The sequence below is a fragment of the Enhydra lutris genome, unplaced genomic scaffold, assembly GCF_002288905.1.
Source record: "Enhydra lutris kenyoni isolate GAN:26980312 unplaced genomic scaffold, ASM228890v2 scaffoldscaffold11, whole genome shotgun sequence".
NCBI lineage: Eukaryota > Metazoa > Chordata > Mammalia > Carnivora > Mustelidae > Enhydra > Enhydra lutris.
This window is the reverse complement of record NW_019154095.1, coordinates 17,714,163-17,735,040: the sequence shown is the minus strand read 5'-3', so window position 1 is coordinate 17,735,040 and position 20,878 is coordinate 17,714,163. Positions and strand designations below refer to the sequence as shown.

At 54.9% G+C, this 20,878-nt stretch overlaps 1 protein-coding gene across 1 annotated transcript; it reads right to left on the bottom strand.

Moving 5' to 3' along the window:
• Nucleotides 1–4,164: 4,164 nt before the first annotated feature.
• Nucleotides 4,165–18,249, bottom strand: LOC111144514 (dual specificity phosphatase 4). The gene is made up of 4 exons (XM_022498828.1): nt 17,401–18,249; nt 8,006–8,151; nt 6,711–6,930; nt 4,165–6,091 (listed from the first exon to the last, which is right to left on the bottom strand). Exons 1-4 carry the CDS (start codon nt 17,831–17,833, stop codon nt 5,706–5,708), a joined length of 1,185 nt encoding a protein of 394 aa, XP_022354536.1. The 5' UTR covers nt 17,834–18,249; the 3' UTR covers nt 4,165–5,705.
• Nucleotides 18,250–20,878: the final 2,629 nt, after the last annotated feature.

The window sequence follows — 20,878 nt, the reverse complement described above, 5'->3', positions numbered from 1 at the left end:
AACATTGTGACTTCTGAAACCAGATCACAAAAACAGGTGTTGGCTTGAAAGCGTCCCGCCGGAGCTCAGATCTGTCTTGAGAGAAATCAGACTGCTCCAGAGCGAGGGCGTGTGTCAACGCTCCAGAAGACAGTCACAACTGAGCTCAGCTGGAAGCCACGGACTGCCCATCATTTGAGTGCGCCATTTTGGAAGCCCAGCCTAACCGCCTTCAGGAACATTGTGACTTCTGAAACCAGATCACAAAAACAGGTGTTGGCTTGAAAGCGTCCCGCCGGAGCTCAGATCTGTCTTGAGAGAAATCAGACTGCTCCAGAGCGAGGGCGTGTGTCAACGCTCCAGAAGACAGTCACAACTGAGCTCAGCTGGAAGCCACGGACTGCCCATCATTTGAGTGCGCCATTTTGGAAGCCCAGCCTAACCGCCTTCAGGTGACAGCATGACAAGCCGTCACTGACTGTGACCGCCTGAGACACCAAGGGACAACTGCTCAGCAGAGCCTTTCCCAAGTTTCTAATCTACAAATTCGTGAGCAAAATAAAGAAGTTATTGGTTTACACAAAGAAGTTCTTGGGTAAATTGTAGGAATGGTAGTGGCCATACTTGAAAACTTTGGTCTGGAAGTTGAATGGGAGGGGGGGATGGAAGACAGAGCTGTATCAGGCATTCCTGAACTAGTTCTAAATCAGAAATTGCCTGTGAGTCTATAGGGTCTCTGACTCTATAAGTTCTAAGTGGGCCCAAGAATCTCTATTTTGTAAATAATTTCCCACAGTACAAAAAGATGTAAATCCCATCCCTCCACCTTGGGAGTCTCTCCCATCTGTTACTTTATCATTTTTCCTGCCTATTTCTGCATATTTCTCCAGGTAAAATCAAGATCATTTAGCCATGTTCCTCACAACCCCTGTTGGTGTTTTGAGATCACTTCAAATGTAGATTAATCTGTGGAGACATAGTATCTTTTCAGTATTAAGTCTGTTTATCTGAAAGCATAGTACATCCTTTGCTTTTCTCAAGTGTTCATATATGTTCCTTGATAAGGCTTTATAGTGTCCATCATCTGGCTTGCCTATCTCTGGTAAAGATTACTGTAGACTCTTCATCTTTAAATTATATTGTACATGGGATCTACTACTTCCATCTTATTTTTGTTTTTTGGGTTTTTTGTTTTGTTTTGTTCTTTGCTAAAGAAAGTTACTGAATTTTTCCTATTAATGTTATAGTCAAGCACTCACTGACTTCTCTTTCTGACGGTCGTTCAACTGATTCTCTTGTGTTCTTCTGACACGTTTTATCTGCAAACAATTTGGCTTCCCAACTTTTCAAATCATTGACCTCATTTTTTCCATGGGCTGATCACACTGGCTAGTTCTTCCAGAAGGTTAAATTAACAGTGATTCAGGGGGGACCCATGTTTACGGATATGTTTTCACTTTACAGTTTGGGAAATCTGTACCAGTGGAATTTGGTACAACCAATCCACAGAGCAGCACCGAGGGGCCACTGACTTGCATCCATGTATAGTTTCAATCTGGCCTTGAAAATATTGCTAATTTCCATGATCCTGATGAAATATGAAGTCACTAAAATTTCCTAAGAGTCTGTGTGTGAGAGCTAGGCGCAACCCCTTGTTATCGGTGGGGCGGGGTGTCCCAGCGGGGGTAACGCCATATATAGTCCCCTACTATAGCCCTAATCACCTTGTGGTTAGGTTGTTTGATTGACTTCTCCCACCAAAGAGCCATCCTTGTCACTCCATCCTATGCCTGGACCAAAGTAGGTCCGATGAGGGACACTCCCTGTCTCTTACTGTCCAATTAATTCTTTCTTCCCCCCGGGATGCTCTTCCCGGAGAAACCAGGTTCTTAGAGATGCAGGTGAGCCTGTCTTCGGGTGGTGTTCGGGGAGCAAGAACAGAGCCATTGGTTTTACTAGCCACCATCTTACCGTGACCGTCATGAAGGACACAGGATCATCCAACGCCCCAGACCTCCTTTCACTCCCTTCCCAAGCCATCACAGCAGTGCCGTTTCCAAGGAAAGGATAAACCAGGCCAGACATGGTTGAAAATGTATTTATTTTTCTTCAAATGATCTTTGTCAGGCAATAAATAAAAAGACATGTCGACTCTTCTAAAAAACGAAACCAAACAAAAAATAACCCCCTAAACTATATACATCCTACAGAAGTACAAGCATTATCAAATGTAGAAATGACATCACTCTGAAAGACAGGGCTATTTACAAAAGTTACAAGTATTGCATCGCTCTGTCTTGAAGAAGCCTCTCCCTCATCTGACTCCTGAGCTCCGAGGACAGGCAGGGTGCTCCTGGGGGACAAGGGCATCTTCACGAATAAACCTCATTATCTTCCTTGCTAGACAAGGAGCATTTAAGGAGCAACCCCGACATCCAGACACTGTATTCAGGTCCCTAACAACGTTCCATACATCAGCTGCCATTCAAGGTCACCTGCTCCTTGAGCTCCTGAGAGAAACGATCTTGTCCCTCTGCCGGGCTGGGACGGGCAGAAGGAACCTGCCAAGCCAATGACAAATCCCTGGCTGTGGTTTCCGAGACCAGTGAGTTCTGTGTCATTAAGACCCCCCTCCAGCAGCACCTCGCCCTCCAGAGAGCAAGGCGGTTTTTCCCACCTTGGCTGCACATGGAAAGCACCAGGGGAGCTTTGGAACATACAGATGCCTGGGTTCCAGCTCCAGAAATCCTGGTTTCGTTGTCCTGGGATAGCCTGGTAGCAAGGTTTTCAAAAGTCCCCAGTTAACGCCCATGGACAGCCAAGGTGAACCACTGCTTTAATACAACGGGCTTGGCAGCCAACTCCCATCCGAATTGACCATCCTACCTCCCTTCTGCCCACTTTCCTAGACTCTTAGAATTTCTCTCATGGCTTCTCAACCTCGTTGAAAACTCTGGAATCCGGATGGAACGAGCACCCGGCAAGACGGCCTCAGGAGGAAAGGACGAAAGCTGCGAGTGCTCAGGCGCCATTCACGGCAGCTTAAGCCTAATACTTCTCCATGGCAAAGTCGAGTCCATTACCCTCAGTGCTCCACAAACATCCCTGCGTCCCACAGAATTCCAGGAGGGAGCCGACCACATTCCTTGGTCTCTAGAGAAGATCCAAGGTAGCCAACAGCACCGCTGACAGGATCAGGGCAAGTGGCAACGTTTTCTGGCCGTTACAGGACTTTTGCATCACCAGAAAAGACTCCATGGGAGAGATGCCGGTTGAAATCCACCTGGCCATTCGAGCTGACCCTGTAGTGGTGTCTTCATTACAGAGTTATTTCGAGTCATCAAAGAGGCTTCTTGATGGCATAAATATGACCCTCCAAAAAAAAAAAAAAAAATCCCCTCTTCCGATCAAGCTAATTTTCTATTTTATCTCTGAGAGTTCTGGGACTCAGGCTGTTACCGAGTACAAAGAAAATGGCTTTATAAATAGTTTGACACGGTGACAGAAAACTTGAATTGGAAAGCGGGGGAAAGACATGTCTGGGGCTGGTCCTGAGCTCCGACTGTCCGTGTGGTTGGAATCCAGTCTGGGAAAGCACGACACACAGGTTTTGGCAACTGTACACTTGTTCTGTAGAAAGTGAGTCTGTTCCAGGCTGGCTGCCCCCCCCCCGCCCCAGGCCCCCCCCCCCGCCCCCCAGGTCTGTCTGCTGTTGGAACCCAGAGCTCTTGCAGCTGCAGAACTGCTCGACCTCACTCATCACAAAACAAAGAGCAACTTCTAGGAATCAAGAAAAAAGTGGGAACGGCCAACCGCACCATCTCTAAATAGGTCCATTGTCCGGGAACCTCAACCCCTCACCTCTCCCCTACCTATTCAGCCAAGCAGCTCCCAGGGATGGAGGGGGCTTCTGGCTTTTCTAAAAACAGGAAGCGGGAACTCTGGCCTCACCCAAAGACAGGGCTTGACAAAGGCAGGATGAGTGATGCCAACACAGGTTCATGTTTATGGAAGGAAATGCAAGGAACCTGGTCCTGTCTGGGATGCCAGGGTGAGAAAGAGCATTCCAACACGATTCTGACATCGAGGCTTGAAGTTATTTATGGATGAGCAAGAATGTTCATTTAGATCTAGACTCACAAGGGGCTAAAAAAAAAAAAAAACAAAAAAAAAAACCAAAAACCAAACCAAAACAAAAAACACCAAAAACAAAAAACCCCCCCAAAACAAACATGCTCTCATTTCTAGACAAGTCTGCAAATACCTCTAGGCGGCACTCTGTAACAACACTGTTCCACACTACCACAAATGAAGTAACATGTAGCTTCCCTCCTCCCTCCCCCCCCAAGCCCAGTCCGCATCAAACATCCTTCTCCCTCCAAGAGCCTTATCTCCATTTGGAAAGGCCCCTTAAAATGGCATTAACCCAAGAAGGATTCCAAAATGGGAGCAAGGCCCAAGGTGCCCAGGAAAGCAGCCCAGCAGCCAGCTCCCAAGCGAAGGGTCTAGCCAGTTCCTCACTCACACCGTCTTCCGTTCCAGACGGGAAACATGGTATCCAAAACCCTCTTCTTATTCAAGGAAGGGCCTTGAAAAATATTCAGCTACACCAGGAATTTCAAGAAGGCAAGAACTGCTGTACTTCCCTCTAACATTACAAATACCGAAGTGTGCAGAAGACAAGACGGTGCTTCCAATCACCAGAGGATTCCCGTCCGGTTCATCTCCAGTAAGCTGCTTGCCCCAAGGGCCTCGCTCCATGTAGGACAATCTCAGCTGCACCGAATTTTCCAGAAGCACCTTTTACCACACAGCACCTATCCCACAGCACAGACGAGCTTTCCCGCAGGTCTGTGAGAAGAGGCTCCCATCGCCAAATTAAATCACTGATCTCAAGAAAAAGCTGTGTCACTGGGACCTAGAGCTGCTTTCGTGTCCCCCGTGCCTAGGAACCAGCTTCAAAGAAGTCAGAAAGCAGGTCCTTCCTTTCTTCCTCCTGCCACCCCACTCCGTCTGCTTCTCAGTGGCAACCAGTGCCCACTGACCCTCCCGCTACCTGGTCTGGACCTGGGAGATACCGTCTGGCTCCTAACTGCCTTGACCTTGGCAGGACATAAATACATCCTAAGTTCACCATCATCCCTAGGATCCTTGCACTTACATACTCTGAGGAACTTCTTAATAAATACTTTTATTTATTATTAAGCATCATTATCCACCTGTTGGTGACTTCACGAGGAAAATCATCTCCTGTAAGATTTCTTTAAAAAACAGAACCGCAACCAAAACCCGTTACAAGAACAAAAGAGAAGGAAGCACACAGAACCAGGCACTTCTGGCAAACTTGTTTTCTTTTTGTCCCTTCCCCACCCCTGCGCCCCCTCCCCCCCTCAATAAAACCGGGTGGGCACGTTTTGCCAGGATCTGTGGGTTTCATAACTTCAAGCCTTACTGCTTAAAAAAATGAGGTAAGAAATTCCTATCTGAAAAGTAACACGGACGCACAAACCAAACCGAGGTCTTCCCTGCCCGCGGAGGCAGCCGTTATTGCTCTAGGCTGGAGTGTGTTGTGGGCTCGTAAGGTGGATTCGAAGTCCTTATTGCCATTCTAGCTGGCCCCGCAGGAGGGCACGGGGGGAGCCTGGCGGCCGGGCTCTCGCGCCAACAGTCCCCGCCAGCCCCGCGGAGAGCCGGCGGCGGGGGTCGGGTGGGGGCTCCCCGCGGCCCTAGCAGCTGGGGGAGGTGGTGATGGGGCTGTGCAGGTAGGGCAGGCTGCTGGGGGCCGCGTGCACGCCCACCGACACCGGGAAGCTGAAGACGAACTGCGACGTGGGCGTGGGGGTGGCCTTGCCCCGCTCCCGCAGGGGCCCCGAGGGGCTGGCGGCCTCCACGGCGCACGACGTGGCCAGCACCTGCGACTCGAACTGCAGCAGCTGCCCCATGAAGCTGAAGTTGGGCGAGATGATGCTCCGCCGCTGCTTGACGAACTCGAAGGCCTCCTCCAGCCGCACCCGCTTCTTCATCATCAGGTAGGCCAGGCAGATGGTGGCCGAGCGCGAGATGCCCGCCTGGCAGTGCACCAGCACGCGGCCGCGGCAGTCCTTCACCGCATCTGGGGCAGAGAGCGCGGCGCCGTCAGTGCCCTGCGCGCGCCCGCCCGGGGGTCGCCGTGTTGCAGGTGCGGGCGGGTGCGCGCAGGTGCGGGCTGGCCCCGCTGGGCAGGGGGCGGGGCGTCTGGGAAGTATTGGAGGAGGGGCACTCCCATTCGAGGAATAACAGTCCTAAATTCTCCTTAGAGAAACCCACTGCAAGGGACTCTAAGATTCCTATTTTTGAGATTTCACCAAACAAATGGAAAAAGGAAAAAACCCGGGTTCAAGCTGGTGAAATCCCAACATACCTCAAGGATTTCCATTTGCAGAAACAAAAACAATGACCCCCATTCTCTCTTTATTTGTCTTCCTCCCCAATCCCCAAAGCCTTATCATCTAGACATCTGGAGATGGCCAAGGAAGAAGTTGCTGGCTGGCTAGGCTAAGAGCAGAGGAGTGGGAGTCTGTCTTCCTATTCTCCTCCCTCAACACAGCATCCAGGGGGCCGGCCTCCCTTAGAGGCAGAGGAACAATCGGTATGCCCTGGAGACAGTGCTGCCTAAGTCCCTTCTTCAGCAGGGAGGACTCGTGGCTCTGTCCCAGCCTCCCGCCTGGGCGTGCACCCCAGCGCCCACCTACCAATGTACTCGATGGCCTCCATGAACCAGGAGCTGATGTCTGCCTTGTGGTTGTCCTCCACCGGGATGCACTTGTACTGGTAGTGTCCTTCAAAGTGGTTCGGGCAGTCAGAGGAGACATTTAGCAGGGCCGTGATCCCCAGGGCGTCCAACATGTCCCTCCGGGCAGCGTGGTAGGCACTACCGAGGTAGAGGAAGGGAAGGATCTCCACAGGACCCCCCTGCACCAGAAAGGGGAAGCAAAGGCCCCCCGGGCATGGTGAGTAGAAGGCAGTCAGGAGAAGGAGGACGGGGACCGGGAGAGGGAGCCTGTCCGAGGCGGGCTTTCACAAGCCCTGGGGAAAACGCCGGGGGACGCGGCCCTCCTAGCCTTCCCCTTACACCTGTGGGGGCTCCCGGCAAATGACAGAGCCTTTCCACTCGGCTCTGCTGTGAGCTGAGAAGCCGGGATGGTAAAGCCTGGTGGGCCCCACCCGCCGGTTCCAGTCGCCCGCCTCTGCCTGGATACGAGACGCCATGCTGGCCTTGCCACACCGTTGGCGACATTCATCTACACCTACTAATGGCCAGGCTATCTGGTGTGTGATGTGGGGACCTCTTGGGCAGGATACGTCTCCAGGTGGCACACCAAAAACAGGTGTTACCAGCCTCACAGACAAAAGGAGGGATCTTGGCAGTATGAGGTAACATCGGCTTAAATTCGTGACATTTTCTGAGTCACATCAACTCAAAAGATCTGGGATCTGGGAGCAGAGTTGCTGGACCCCATAAATTCACCCCCATCCATCTAAACCGAAGGCCTAGAAGGAGTCGGCTGGTAAGGAATATGGCAGCTTAAGCTGGTTTCCTTAGGGGAGGGAGAGCCGACCATTTATGTCCACTTGGCATTTACAGTGGGCTGTACACGGGGGTGGGGGGGTGCGCGCTGGCTCAGGTCCTTGGGCGGCGCCTTCAAAGAAGGTCTCTCTCGGCTTCTCTGTAGCAGGTCCCACACTTCTGATTTCAGCCATCCTCACCCGCCTGCACGTAACTTCAGAGGCTAAGTCGGAAAGTTACGTCTTTGTCTTTTTCCGAGTGAGGCTAAGAAGAGGGAAGGGGAAGAATTCCCAGGGGAAGGGGAAGAATTCCCAGGAACAAATGCACCCTCCCTAACACCCACCCCAGCACTCGGGGTTCACTACCTTCTCCCCAAACGGAGGCCCTGCATCCCCAACCCCTAAAAAAGCCGCAACCTGGAAACAAGCCCCCTTGCCCCCAAGTTGCCCCTCCCTCGCGGGCTCTGGGCCCCGAGTCTACCTGGTCGTGCAGCGGGGTTCCGCAGGAGCTGCAGCCCACGTCCAGGGATTCGGCGGTGCTGGGGGGCACAGCAGGTGGGAGAGCTGCCAGAGCCTTGGTTTTGGAACAGAATTCTGGGTACTCGGAGGAAAACCTTTCATAGCCACCTGTGAAAGAGAAACACGTTCTGGTTAATAGGGTCACTAAGGCAGCAGAAAACCAGCAAGTGCTTGAATCCTACCCGTAGACCGAGAAGGGCTCGGAAGCTGGGGCCGGCTGGATCTACACTGGCCACCAGGTGGCGCTGTGGGCCCAGAGATAATGGCTATGGAGCCTACAGAGAGCCCCCTTTGGTCCGGCTTCTTCCTGAAGGCTGGAAGGAAAGTTTTCGGAACAAGACTTAGGTTTGGGATGCAGATGCAGAAAGGAGGACGTGTGGGGGAGCATGCCAGAAGGGACCTTCCACAGCAGCTCCTTAGGGTGATGACACAGCACGGAAGACAGGATGGCCACTGTGGGTTTCCATGAACACGGAGGTGCCAAGCCCTGGGACCTATAATGATGTCTGTCATCCCCCCAACTCCAGCTCTTCCTTTGGAGAGGTTCTCGAATGTGGGAGAGAAGGGGAAAAAAAAAATTACCCTGGCACCAGCCCCTCTGGATCTCAGCAACAGAACAGATGCCAATCGCCCGGCCGCACGAACAGCTGTTCCATCAACAAGGGGCCAAAATAAGAGGAAACAGGCTTAAATATAAATCCCTCTTGCTACATGCAGGTTTGGGGCAAGGCAGGATTTCCTGCCCTGAGAGCTGCTAAGCTTTGGAATGGTTATCTGTGGGATCGTCTTCCGGGGAAGGGAGGTCTTTTAAGCAAAAAGAGATAAAGGGCCAATTTCTCTGCAATAATGTTAGGGGCGAGCAGAAGAGCGCGGGCTGGCCGGGGGTGGGCAGAGATGTAGGTATGCAGAGGGGCAGGGAGACACCAGGAGGAGACAAACGCCTGACCAGGATCTGATTTCACTTGGGAGCTATGGGACATGGCTTGGTGAGCAACTCAGCGTCTACTGTCCGCGTTTGGCCCTGTCCATATTTTTTATTTTGCAATTTCTGGAGGACCCACGGTGGATCAAAATTCAGTAGGGCCTGCACGTTGTGGAACAACCCCTCTCACCGACCCGTTCACCCAACAGTCACGTAGGTAACAGCTAAACGTCTGGGTGTAAGCAGTGTGGGGCCAGTGTGCCCTGGAACCATTCGTGGGAACCTTCCAACAGGCAGACATGTGACGGTGAGTCAATGACTTGCCCAAATCCCACTCCCCCGCCCCCAGAAAACACTGCTTTGCGGAGGCAGGGAAACGGTTCTTCACTGCATCGTGAGGCTTCCAGAAACACGGTAGGCATTTTTCCCTCTGAGCCCCAGTCTCCTGCATTCCCCCTCCATGCCCTCCCTTGGGATAGAAACGGCTGCCTCCCTGGTCACCCACGCCAGGCTGCTGCTGAGTCACAATGACCAGCCTCCCCGGATGGAAAACCTGCTCGAGGGGCCATGACTGGCAGTATCAGGCATGTCGGTGGCCCTCCTGGGCATCTCAGCTCAGGGGCACCCCTCCTACCCGTCAACACCCCTTATTCCTGATAAGGCTACAAACCCGGCTGTCCCAAATGCAGAGAAGAGAGGATGGGGGAAGAGACAGCAAATGTCTTTAGCTGCGGCCCCAACACAGGACTCGGGAAACTTCCTCCAGTCTCCCCCCTTGGAAGGACGGAAGGGGAAAGGGATCAGTCAACAAACCATGCGTGAACACACATGTACAAAGACATTACTTGTTACTCCAGACAATTCTACAGGATTTGAAGATTTTTAAGTAAACGACTCTCTGTGTTTATAGTACGTAATTTGAGCTATCCAAATACATTTGTTTGTTTCAAAGAAATATAAGGCCTGGGCAGTGCCCTCCATAAGCTCATCACCTAGACAGGCAGACGAGCAGTGCCCACCGGCAAGTGATCAGGGGAGTCCAGGGGGCCAAGGGCCACGCGGCAAGGTCACAGAGGTCCCAGGGGCAGGGGAAGTGGGAGGGGCCTCAGAATGATTGACACGATGTTTTTCCCATGGCTGAGTTAGGTATGGGCAGGGAAGCATGTGGATTCTCCTTCAGACTCACAGGTCTGGGTTCCATCCCAACCCAAGAAATCATCACCTGTGCAGCCTAGGGCTGTCATGCAACCTCTCTGAGTCTCTCCCTCATCTGTAAAATGTGATGAACCGTCGGGGCCCCGCGGCGTCCCTCGAAGACCACTTGGGACAGCCAGTGCTCTGTGCCTGACCTCGGGGAGACGCATAATGAAGGCTTCCTTTTTTGGCACCAAAGAGGGAACCCAGCATTACTGGCAACTTCCCAGACTTTGGACAGCCTTCTCCTCCTAGGCTTTACCGGTTTTTTTCCACTCACAGCCCTGAGAGCTGGTCATCGGACAGTAGAAGGACAAGCACTGCACTGTCCAGGACCTTTCCCCATCGGGGACGTCCACTGGCTCTGGGTGGCTCCTCAGAGCAGCAAAGGACAGAGGACTCCCGGGCCATGGTGGGCAGGGGGCAGGCAGGCAACTGGGCAGGACAGAGGTGACCTGGGGGCCAGACCAGGCTTGAGGAGGGCCATTTGTCATCTGCGCACCCCCACTCCCAGACCTCTCCTAACAGTACAGAGAGCGTGGGAGAAGACAGCATTAGAATGGGGCAGAAACATTACGACTGAAATCAATTCGCTCTGTCAGATCTTTAAAGAACAGGCAGAAAGGAACCGAGTGAGAAAGCAGATTAGCCCAAGGGACTGGAGCATCCCAGGGCAGGGGCAGCAATGAGAGGGTTTTTCCCTCCTGAGCTCTTGCTCGCTTTGGAGGATCCATTACAAGGAGCAGCACCAAAGGAGGTCGTTCTTGCAGGCTGATGAGCTGCACTGGTCCAGGACCAGTCCGATGAGAACACACAATGATGGGCAGGCAGGGTGCTGGGGCAGAAGCCTGCGAGTTAGGAAACCACTCACGCCCGCACCCCACGAGAGTATCCGTCCTCTATGGCCATCAGCACCATGTTAGTAAAAATGATAGCCACTGTTTAGGGGAAAGGCTTACTATGTGCAAGGCTCTTCCCAAACATGGGTCCAACCAGCAGCCCTTGAGGTGACTGGCCCTGATGTCACAAAAAAGAAAACTGCGGTTCAGGGAGACCCCCAAGTAAGGGGAGGGACAACATTCAGCCCATTGGTCTCAAAGCCATCTGCTAGTCTGGCCATCAGAAGCCCACCCTGCTGTGTCCCCATCTCTGCCTTCCTGGTGGTCCTTCTCTTGGGGGAGCCACAGACTGCTGGTTTCACCCTGTTGAAGACACAGAATTTTCAGGCAAAAGCAGAAAGGATCTGAACAGGACACTCCTGACATTTCACCAAACTCTGCTTCTTGCCAGGGCTTTTCAAACTACAGGTTGTCACTTAGAAGTCATGATCAGCACATTTTATTTAATGATATATGACAGAATAGAAACCTCTAGAATGCATTCCATTTAAAGGGGGTATAGAATTTTACAGAACTCTGGTTTCAGGTGTGTCTGTATCCCTACAGGGTCATGATGTCAGGATTTCAGACCATATCATCTTTAAGTGCCAATATTTTTTTTTTTTTTAAGATTTTACTTACTTATTTGCCAGAGAGAGATCACAAGTAGGCAGAGAGTCAGGCAGAGGGCTAGGGAGCAGCAGTCTCTCTGCTGAGCAGGGAGCCCGATGCAGGGCTCGATCCCAGGACCCTGGGATCATGACCCGACCCGAAGGCAGCCACTTAAGCAAGTGAGCCACCCAGGCGCCCCTAAGTACCAATACTCTTGTGATCTTAAATATCACAAACTTTATTTGTAAACTACGAACTGACAGCAGGTGTCTCCGAAATCTGTTTTTCGAGCTTCTGGATACAATTTTATGAGACATACACCAATGACTTTCCACCTGTTCCGTCTGTGTCCAACAGAAGGTAATTCTATAACAGATACTCTGAGTAATTTTGACCCGTTTTTCCCGTGTTCTTAATAACAGACTTTCTAGTCTTAAAGCTCTTATTTTCTCATCTAAATTTTGAAACTTGCAGGGCTAGAGGAAAAAAAAGGAATAGAATTCCTCCCCACCCCATCCCCAATCAACTTTTCTGAGGAATAACTACCTCCATAGCTCAATTCCACACTCTTTTTCTCACACTCACACAGTAACACAACTGTCACAGCTTACTGCAAAGAACGGCCCACTGGCCACGTGTCCATGCAGGGCTAGGACATCAAAGTGTCTAGAAAAGGCAGGCTGATGTAGTGCTGATCATATCACCACAGCAGGATCTCTAGTGAGGTCTGTGTGGGGAAAGCCAGTCATTTGGTGGTGAGAGTGGTCATGGATCTTAATACGACTGTCACTCTCTCCATTACCTTCTCAATACAATGTCACCCGTTCACAGACGAAGCTCCCAGACAGACAAGAGCTTGGTCTCCTGGGACATTTTATCAATACAAGGCAGCTGATGCCCAGCGAGAAAGGCTGGGGTCCTCTGGCTTTGATAACTTCCGTTGACGTGGGGGTTAACTCCGTAATCACCTGTGTAAATCCTGAGCAGTGCTGAACGTTTGCCTAAGTGAGCTGCTCAGGCTGGGACCCCAGGCACAGACCCGTGGTCCTGCGCCAGCTGGCTGACAATGATGCATTGGAGCTGGGTCTGGGTTGCGGTCCCTCCCAGAACTTCTGGGCTATCTGCTCTGTCCAGCAAGCGGGCTTCCGCTGCCTTCTGTTGGAGAGTGAACTTTTCTTCCTGTCAAACTGCCGTGGTCAGGCAGCAACTGCTTCCCAGCTAGGAAACTGGCTATCTGGTTTCAGATGTTCTGATTTTTTTAAAGGAATTTCTTGGCTCCTTAAGAAGGCCACTCTAGGGGCGCCTGGGTGGCTCAGTTGGTGAAGCATCTACCTCGGCTCAGGTCATGATCCTGGGGTCCTGGGATTGAGCCCCACACCGGGCTCCCTGCTCAGCAACTAGTCTGCTTCTCCCTCTGCCTATCCCCAGCCCATCCGCTCTCTCTGTCTCAAATAAATAAATAAAATCTTAAAAAAAAAAAAAAAAAAAAGGCCACCCTCCCTCCATCCTGTACAGCCCACCTCTCCTATGAGCCTCGAGGACAAGCCCAAGGGAGCTGTGATGGGCTTAGTAAGGATCAAATTTTCACTTTCAATTTGTACCTACACCTCGTCTTTAGTTACTTTTGTTCGTTGGAAGCATCCAGTTCAAATGATGCAAAAAAACAGTAAGATTGCTTCATTCATTGTTATTCTTTGACTGCAGTAGAAGTTAGAGACTGTCTATAAGGCCTACCATTTTGTGTAATTCTGATGCCCTCAAGCCTTGGCTGTCATGGGCATTGTGTCCTGTTCCTAGGAAGAAAAGCTAATCCATTTCTCTTTGGGTGGAGGAGGTGGACAAACTCATATCCCCTCCCCCCTGGGTGTTGCTGTTTAATGCCACTGACCTGGGGGACTAGGATGGGCTGGGCAACCGGGGACCGAGAGAGACAAGACAGGCACAGAGTGAGAGCAGGGCTGCTGGCTGAGCACTCCCCACTCCATCACTGGCCTTGCTGGCTGCTTCCTTTGGAAAGTGTCATGTCACCATCTGTATGGTCAGGCCCTAGGACTAAAGCATATTTGAGTCCCAACCTGGAGGAAGAAGTTGGACTATCTAGTTGATCGTCCTTTCTCAAAACATACCAGGACAACTTTAAAATCAGAACTCAAATAAAAACAGACAGAAGTCATGAGCTGTGGTAAATTTTAGACAGGAGAAAAGTAAAATAGTGTTTTGATATCTAAAATCTTCTGCGTGAGACTGACTTACTGGAGAAGTAGGAGAGGCAAAGAATGCCCTCTATTAGGGTAAGAAAATGCTTTCTTTGTCTTTCTCTAATGACCAGGGTTCTTTATAACCCCAATCTGAGGATTTACGAAAGAAAGAGAAAAGGACTTCAAAGGAGATGTGTACTGTAATAAACATCTCAAAAACTGAAATTTCTGAACGTTCCCTAAAAATGCCTTACAGGATTTTAAATAAAAAAACTTTAGAGGAGAAAGAAAGAAAGAAAGAAAGAAAGAAAGAAAGAAAGAAAGAAAGAAAGAAAGAAAGAAAAAAAAAAAAAAAAGGTTTAGGTCAATGAGAATCTTTTACTAGCAAAAAGACCAGAAAATGTAGTGATTTAGGTGATGGCTCTTAGCAAAACTTGGATACTATTAGTAAATGGAAAGAGTAACATTTACTCTTAACTGTGAATTCTTGCATGTGGTGAGTGGCCGGAAGAGAAAACTGAGATTTTGAAAGACCATTATTTAGTTAGTTAGTTAGTTAGTTACTCACTCACTCACTCGGAGAATTAAAGAGCCTTTGGCTGGGAAGGACAACGTAACTTCTGGAAATATTCTACTGCAGGTTGTCAGAGACCAACACTCGGGTCTTCCGCTGGCTTAACGTCTGCCCACTTTTGCTCCATATTCACGAAATGAGACCTACACAGAGTCCCATTACATGAAAACTAAAATGAGCAACTCCAGTGGGAACCAAACCAGCCAAGCCCTAAGCCATTGGGGCATCTACTAAAGATCATCTAAAGGGCTTTATGTCCCCCCCTTCCCCAGTGCTTCCCTTTAGTTCCCTGCCTGGGCAGTGCCCTCCTATGAACATACATTTTCTCCACCAGAACTTAGGAGCCTTGCTTTCCTCTCCTAGCCCTGTGGGAGCAGACACTTCCTGGGTCCTTCTAACCTCAATGGGGATGCCTTTTTGCTTAGAGGACCAAGAAGAGGAAGAGGAACGGCGTTGAGACTTCCTCTCCTTAGCACATGTAGGAGAAGCAGCCAGTGAGATTGCCTAACCTGTTAGGCAGCCGTTCTGCCATCGCTAGGGATCTAGCCCCTTTGCATCACCACCACCCACCCCTCCGAATTATAGGAGGCTGCTCCCAAAGGTTCCTTTCCTTAGAAGACACAGTGAAACCTTTCCTGGCTCCTCCCCGGGCCTGTTTCTGCAGACGCGCTGTTTCTACCTGCTGCCCAGGCCTCCACGCTCGAGGATGTGGACTTGGAGAAGCCTGGTAGGAAGCCCTCCCTGACACACCAGGTCAGACCACAGGAAGCAGTGCAAGCCTCGGAAGGAAAGAGCCCATAGAAGACTCCTTTTCCTTTGGCCTAGGACCTCGCCAACAGCCAGGGGGCTGTCATTTTACCCGGAGACTCCTGTCCTACGAGAGGACTGTCATTGTAGCCAGAGGCTCCTGTCTCACCCCGAGCCTGAGCCTGAGCCTGAGCCTCGCGCCTAGCGGCGAGTGCGCGGGCCGGCTGTCGGAACGGATCTGGCTCTGGGTTCTCCCCGCTCGACCAGGGAGGAGCCGGAGAAGGAAACGTTAAATATATGCCTTCCCACCCCGGGTCTTAGGTGTCCTCGCGCCCGTTAGTCCAGGGGCCAAGGTCCCCGAGCTGCTGCTCCGGGGCGATCCCCTTCGGATTTCTTCCAGGAAGAAAAACAAAACAAAACGCACCCAGACTCCACGTGGGTCGGCACGACCTCCAGAAGCACCCTGGCTTCAGAGGCCCGCGAAGGAAGGCGCAGGCTTGGGCTCTAAATCATGGGGGAGAGTCCAGGGCAGCGCGGCACGGAGAACACCCCGGCCAGCCCGTGCCACTCGAGGAGCCCATCGCCCCCGAGAAATTTCTCTCCCGATTGCCACGAACGCCAGCAGCGGGTAGGGGAAGGCGGGCGTGCTCCGCAGCCTCGCCGCCCACACCCGCGCGGGAGGCAGCTGGACGTGCGTCCGCCGGGGGCTCCCGGGCACTGCTCGGCCATCAGGCAGGCGAGGTCCCCGGCTCCCAGGGGGCCCGGCCTTCCGGTGCAACCCCTTCCCGGCACTTTCTCTTAAAACGCTTTGGGGAGAAGAGAGGAAGATTAGGCTCCCTCGGAGGTGCAAAAGGCAGCCCTCGCGGAAACAGAAAAATCAGCAAAATCGCCTTAGTAGTTCAACCGAAGGTCAACAGCAGCATTTCCCCAGCAGCTGACAGGTCAAATGGCCAGGAAACAAATGCCGAGAACAAAGCCCCCCGCTGTTCGGCGGGGCAAACCCGGCGCGCCCGCACTGAGCGCGGTTGTCGTGCTTTTTGGAAAGGGCGGCGGGGACGGGTTTCCGCCCCTCCTCCCGCCACCACCTCCCTTCCTCTCGGGTGAGCAGGTCCGGAGGGAAAAGGAAAGGAGGGAGGAGGCGAAGGGCGCCTGCAAGGAAAGGAGCGGCTCTTTGAAGCCCTGGGTCTGAAACGCCTCACGGGTTCGGAGGCAGTGACCGGACGCAGGCGAAAGAATGCGCGGAATGCGGCGGTGGGAGGCAGGGGCGCAGCGAGGTGGGGGCGCCCCTACCCACACCGGGTCCTGCCCGCTCCCCCTCGCGCGGGGACAGCCGAGGGCCGCGGCTCCACCAGGCCGGGCAGGTGCGGTCGGCGCACCGTCCCTCCGATCACTTAGCCCGCGGTCCTTTGGGGGTTTCCGACTTCCCGATTTGACAAGAACTCCCGTCCCCGAGGAGCTGCGCCAGGGTCCGCTTAAAGCAAGCACGCGCCGCCAACAGATGGTCGAGAAGCGGCTCTGAACAAAAGGTCGTACCTCTCCGCGGCCTCAGTTGAAGCGGCACCGTCCCATCTCGCGTTCCCCGAATACTCAGTCCTCCCGCCCCCCGCTCTCGGAGCTGGGGTCTAGCCCGAGGCGGGAGAAGTTGGCCACCTTCCAAGCGGAGCTCGGAGTTGGGCAGCGGGGAACGAGACACAGATAGCTCCGCACAATGTCCGCAACCCGATCCGCCTTTCTGCATTCACGGAGCCGTTCCCGCTTCGGCGCTCACCCTTCACCCTCTTCCCCACCTCTCGGGTTCTCGGGACCCGGCGCAGGGCCCAGGCGTGCCAAGACCACAGGCCTGACCTGGTCCCGCCCGCACAGTGGCACTGGGAGCACCCCTCCCACACACACACACACGGACTCTGGGTGGGCAACGCAGTGGGGTCCCTTCGCCTAAGAGGCCTGACGGTCAGTGAGTGTAAATAAATGCAGAATCTCCGAAGACTCCCGATTCGGCAGGTGACAGAGGAAACGCACTCTCGCCGTCTCTGGGGACTTCAGGCGCTCACACTTGCACACAAACGCACAAAAACCTTGCAAACCTATGCACACCAGCGCGCACAAAGGAGTGCGCGGGGATCCTCACGGCCACGAATCCCTCCGGGCACTTCTTCCCCGGCCCACTAAGACGCAGGTCGCCCAGTCCCGCTTGAACCTCCCCTCCCGCTCGCGCCCGGCGCCGGAGTTTACCTTTGAGCAGGCAGATGTCGGTGCGCTCGGCGTTGCGGCGCAGCGCCTGCACGACCAGCGACACGGTGCTGTCTTCGCGGAGGCTCTCGGCGCGCGGGCTGCGCTCGTCGTAGACGATGACCGCCGAGTAGAGGCCGGAGCGCAGGCGGGCGCGCACCTCCTCCTCGGCGGGCAGGATCTGCTCCAGACTCACGGAGCCCTTGGCCCGCCGCCGCACGATGGTGTTGCAGCGCACGTTGACCGAGCCTCGGATGTAGCCCGCGCTGTGCGCCAGGAACGGTCTGCAGTCCAGCAGCAGGCACTTGCCGCCGCTCAGCAGCCCCAGGGCGCCGTGGCCGCCGCTGCCGCCCGCGCCGCCGCCGTTATCTTCCCTGTTCATCAGCCTTTTGAGCACGCTGCAGTCCATCTCCCGCAGCTCCTCCACCGTCACCATGGTCGCCGGGCACGCGAGGAGGCAAAGGACCCCTGGGCCAGCCGGGCTGCAGGAAGGGGCAAGCGGGGGCTAAGGAAAGCGCGTGCCGATGTGGCCGCAAACTTGGCCCCCACAGCCTCCCACGGGCGGACCTCTTCTCCCCGGTCCCCTTGCTCCCGCCGTCTCGCGGTTACATAGCAGTCCGAGCGGCCTCGGGCGCCAGGCAGCACCGCGCGCGGTGCCGAGGGGGAGGCGGCGGCGGAGCGGAGTGTGTTTACGGGAGAGGACCGCGGGCTCCCTTCTGTTGTTGCCTCTATTGTATTTTGCCGGTTGTGCTGCTCCCGCCGAAGCCGCCGCCGGCGCTGCGGTTCCGGCCGCCGCTCCCCACCAGCAGCCGGAGCTCCGCGCACTGCCCCAGCCAGAGTTTCCTCTTTGGCTTATAGATGTATTAAGGCTCTTCTGCTCTCCCCCGGGAGGGGGCAGATTCATTACTACCTCCCGAGGCCCCGCCTCTTGCCATCCCGGGCCTCGCGCCCTCCCCCCGCCCTCCCGCGCCAGCTCCCCGCCCCGTCCCGGCTCCCTCCGCCCCGCCGGCCCCTCCTCCGCGCCCTCCCCGCTCGTGAATGGAGTGAGGGCCGCTGGCGCCCAGTCATGGGAACGCGACGTCACAAAGAGCGGAGTAAACAGGGCGCTCGGCGCTCGCCGTCAGGCCCATTCATAAAACCGAGACCTAGAGGAAGAGGGAGGCGGCCTCCGACCGGCAGGCGAGCGGCGGCGCCGGGACTTTGTGAATGGAGCGCGGCGGCGGCGGCGGTCGCGGCCGGCCGGGTCCCGGGCTCCGCGGCGCGCCGTCCGCCCAACACTGGTCGCGGAGCCGCCACCGCACCCCGCCGCGGCCACGCGGGTTCGGCGTGCGGAGCACGGCCAGACGGGAAGCCGGCCTAGCGGGAGACCGGGGGCTAGGTGGGGAGGTCTCGTCCCTTTTAGCAGCCTCGCGGGTCTCCCACCGCGCGCCGGAGTGGAGAGGGCACCGTGGCCCCGTGGCCCAGCGGGCGCGGCCGGGGGGAAGTCCTCGGCCCCGGCTTTCCGAGTGCGCGCCGCCCGGCCGGTCGTTTGAGCACGCGACCCCGCAGACGTTAGCTTCTGCATTAGCGTGATCGATTTTCATCCGAAGCCATGAAATCCGCCTTAGAGCTTCCCGAGGAACGCGGGCGAGCCCCCGCTTCCAAGATGAAAGGGAAAAGCCCTCCTGCCCCGAAGCCCAGTCATAGCGAGGTGTTGGGTTTGTTGCTTTACGACCCAGAGGCGGGCATTATTGGCCGGAATGTTGTTCCTAGGGAGGAAGGCAGGGGTGCCACTCCCGTCCACGCTTCCTAAAGCTGTTTATTGAATCCCGGTGGTGGGGGGCGACCCCCGACGTTTTCGGCTTTCGGAAAAGTCCTCACCTCATCTTGCATACACGTGCATTGTTTTCTCAGGAAATGACAATTAGGGTCTACATTTGGTGAGAAGCTAGACCCTGAGAAACTGACGCGGGAAGGTTTCAGTAAGTTCTGAGGGCGAGTGCGTCCCTCTTTCCAGGTCGTGTAGCGTTCTCCCCGCCCCCGGTTTTACTTAGGCATTTAATTTCCCAGAGGCCGCTTTTGGCAGGGGGTTGTGCGCGCCGCGGTGGGGACACGGCAGAAGCCAAAAATTATTCGCCCGACATCATGCCAAATCTTGTTAGTGAGAATTAACCGCCGGGCAGGGGGGGCCGGGGGGTGGAGGTTGCAGGACTCGCTCGCGGCGCGGGTGGCAGCGGAGTCGAGCCTGCCTTTCCGGGTCCCGCCGGGAAGCACGACCCCGGCAGCGAAGGCCGCCGAAGCCGCGGGGTCCTTCCCGCCCCCAGCTCGGCCTTCCGCTGGGCCTTTGTTGCGGGCAGAGCGGCTCCCTGGAGTTCTCACCTCCGGGCCCCCAGAGCGCCCCACCCCCGCCTTCCACTCCCCTACCGGGCCTCGGGGGGGGGGCTCCACTTCCGAAGCCTACCCCCGCCCTCCCCCGCACCCCCCTCCCGCTGCGCGGCAGACCCGCCGGTGTCCGGGTCAAGTAGGGGGATCTTCCTTTTTCCTCGGACTCCAAAATGGCTCAGCACCGCACCGCGAGGATCGGGTCTCTATTTAGAATTTAATATTGTGTTCCTGGATTTTTTATTTTTTATTTTTTTTGCAACGGGTTCATTTTAATTGTCTTTAAAAGCGCTACATATTTGAACATTGACTTTTTGCGGAATTTTAAGCCATAGGCACGCCGATCAGGCCCTAAAGGGGCCACAACTGCGCACCGACCGCGGCGTCCGGGTGGCGGCCCGGGGGTGCCAAGGCACTCGGGGTGGGAGGTCAGCAGTCCCAGGCTCGCTGCGTGGCCTCTCCCGTGGGAACGGGTGTGTACTTCCTCCCAGGGGCAAAGGGGGCCTGTGTCCCGGTTTCTCATTTGCTGAGCCGGCTGTAAGGCTCTGTAGACTCGCTCTCACCCGTACACCCGGAACGTGCGCCCTGTCCAGGGGGCGCCCCCAGCCCCGACCCGCCCGGGCCGCGTTCCTCTCCCGCGGCCCAGGAACCCGGCCCCGCCAGGCCCGCCGCCTGAGAGCTCTCTCCGCTCAGGAAGCGCCGGCGCCTTTACCGGGGCTTGGACAGGATTTCTCTTGGAGGGGCCTCTGGGTCGGAGGCAGGTCTGGGCTAATTTCACTTGTGTGTCTGGAGCTGAGGAGCGTCTCTGGGCCACACCGGCCGCGCTGCGCCAGCCTTTGTTTCCCGGGCCCGACCCCCGCCCCCCACCCCCACCCAGCGCTCACGTGGTCGGTAAATAACCTTCAAATCCGGGGTTGGGGGGGTGCCCAAGGACAAAGGCTTGCTTTCTGCACCTGACAGTAATCCGTGGTGGCGAAGCCCATAAATCCCGCAGGCGATTCACAAGGAAGGTGGTGTGGGCGGGCGCGTGCGCGCGCGCGCGTGTGTGTGTGTGTCCGCGTGTGTGTGCCCGCGCCTGCGCGCCCGCTCCTCGGAGGGGAGCCGAGGCTTCGGTCTTCAT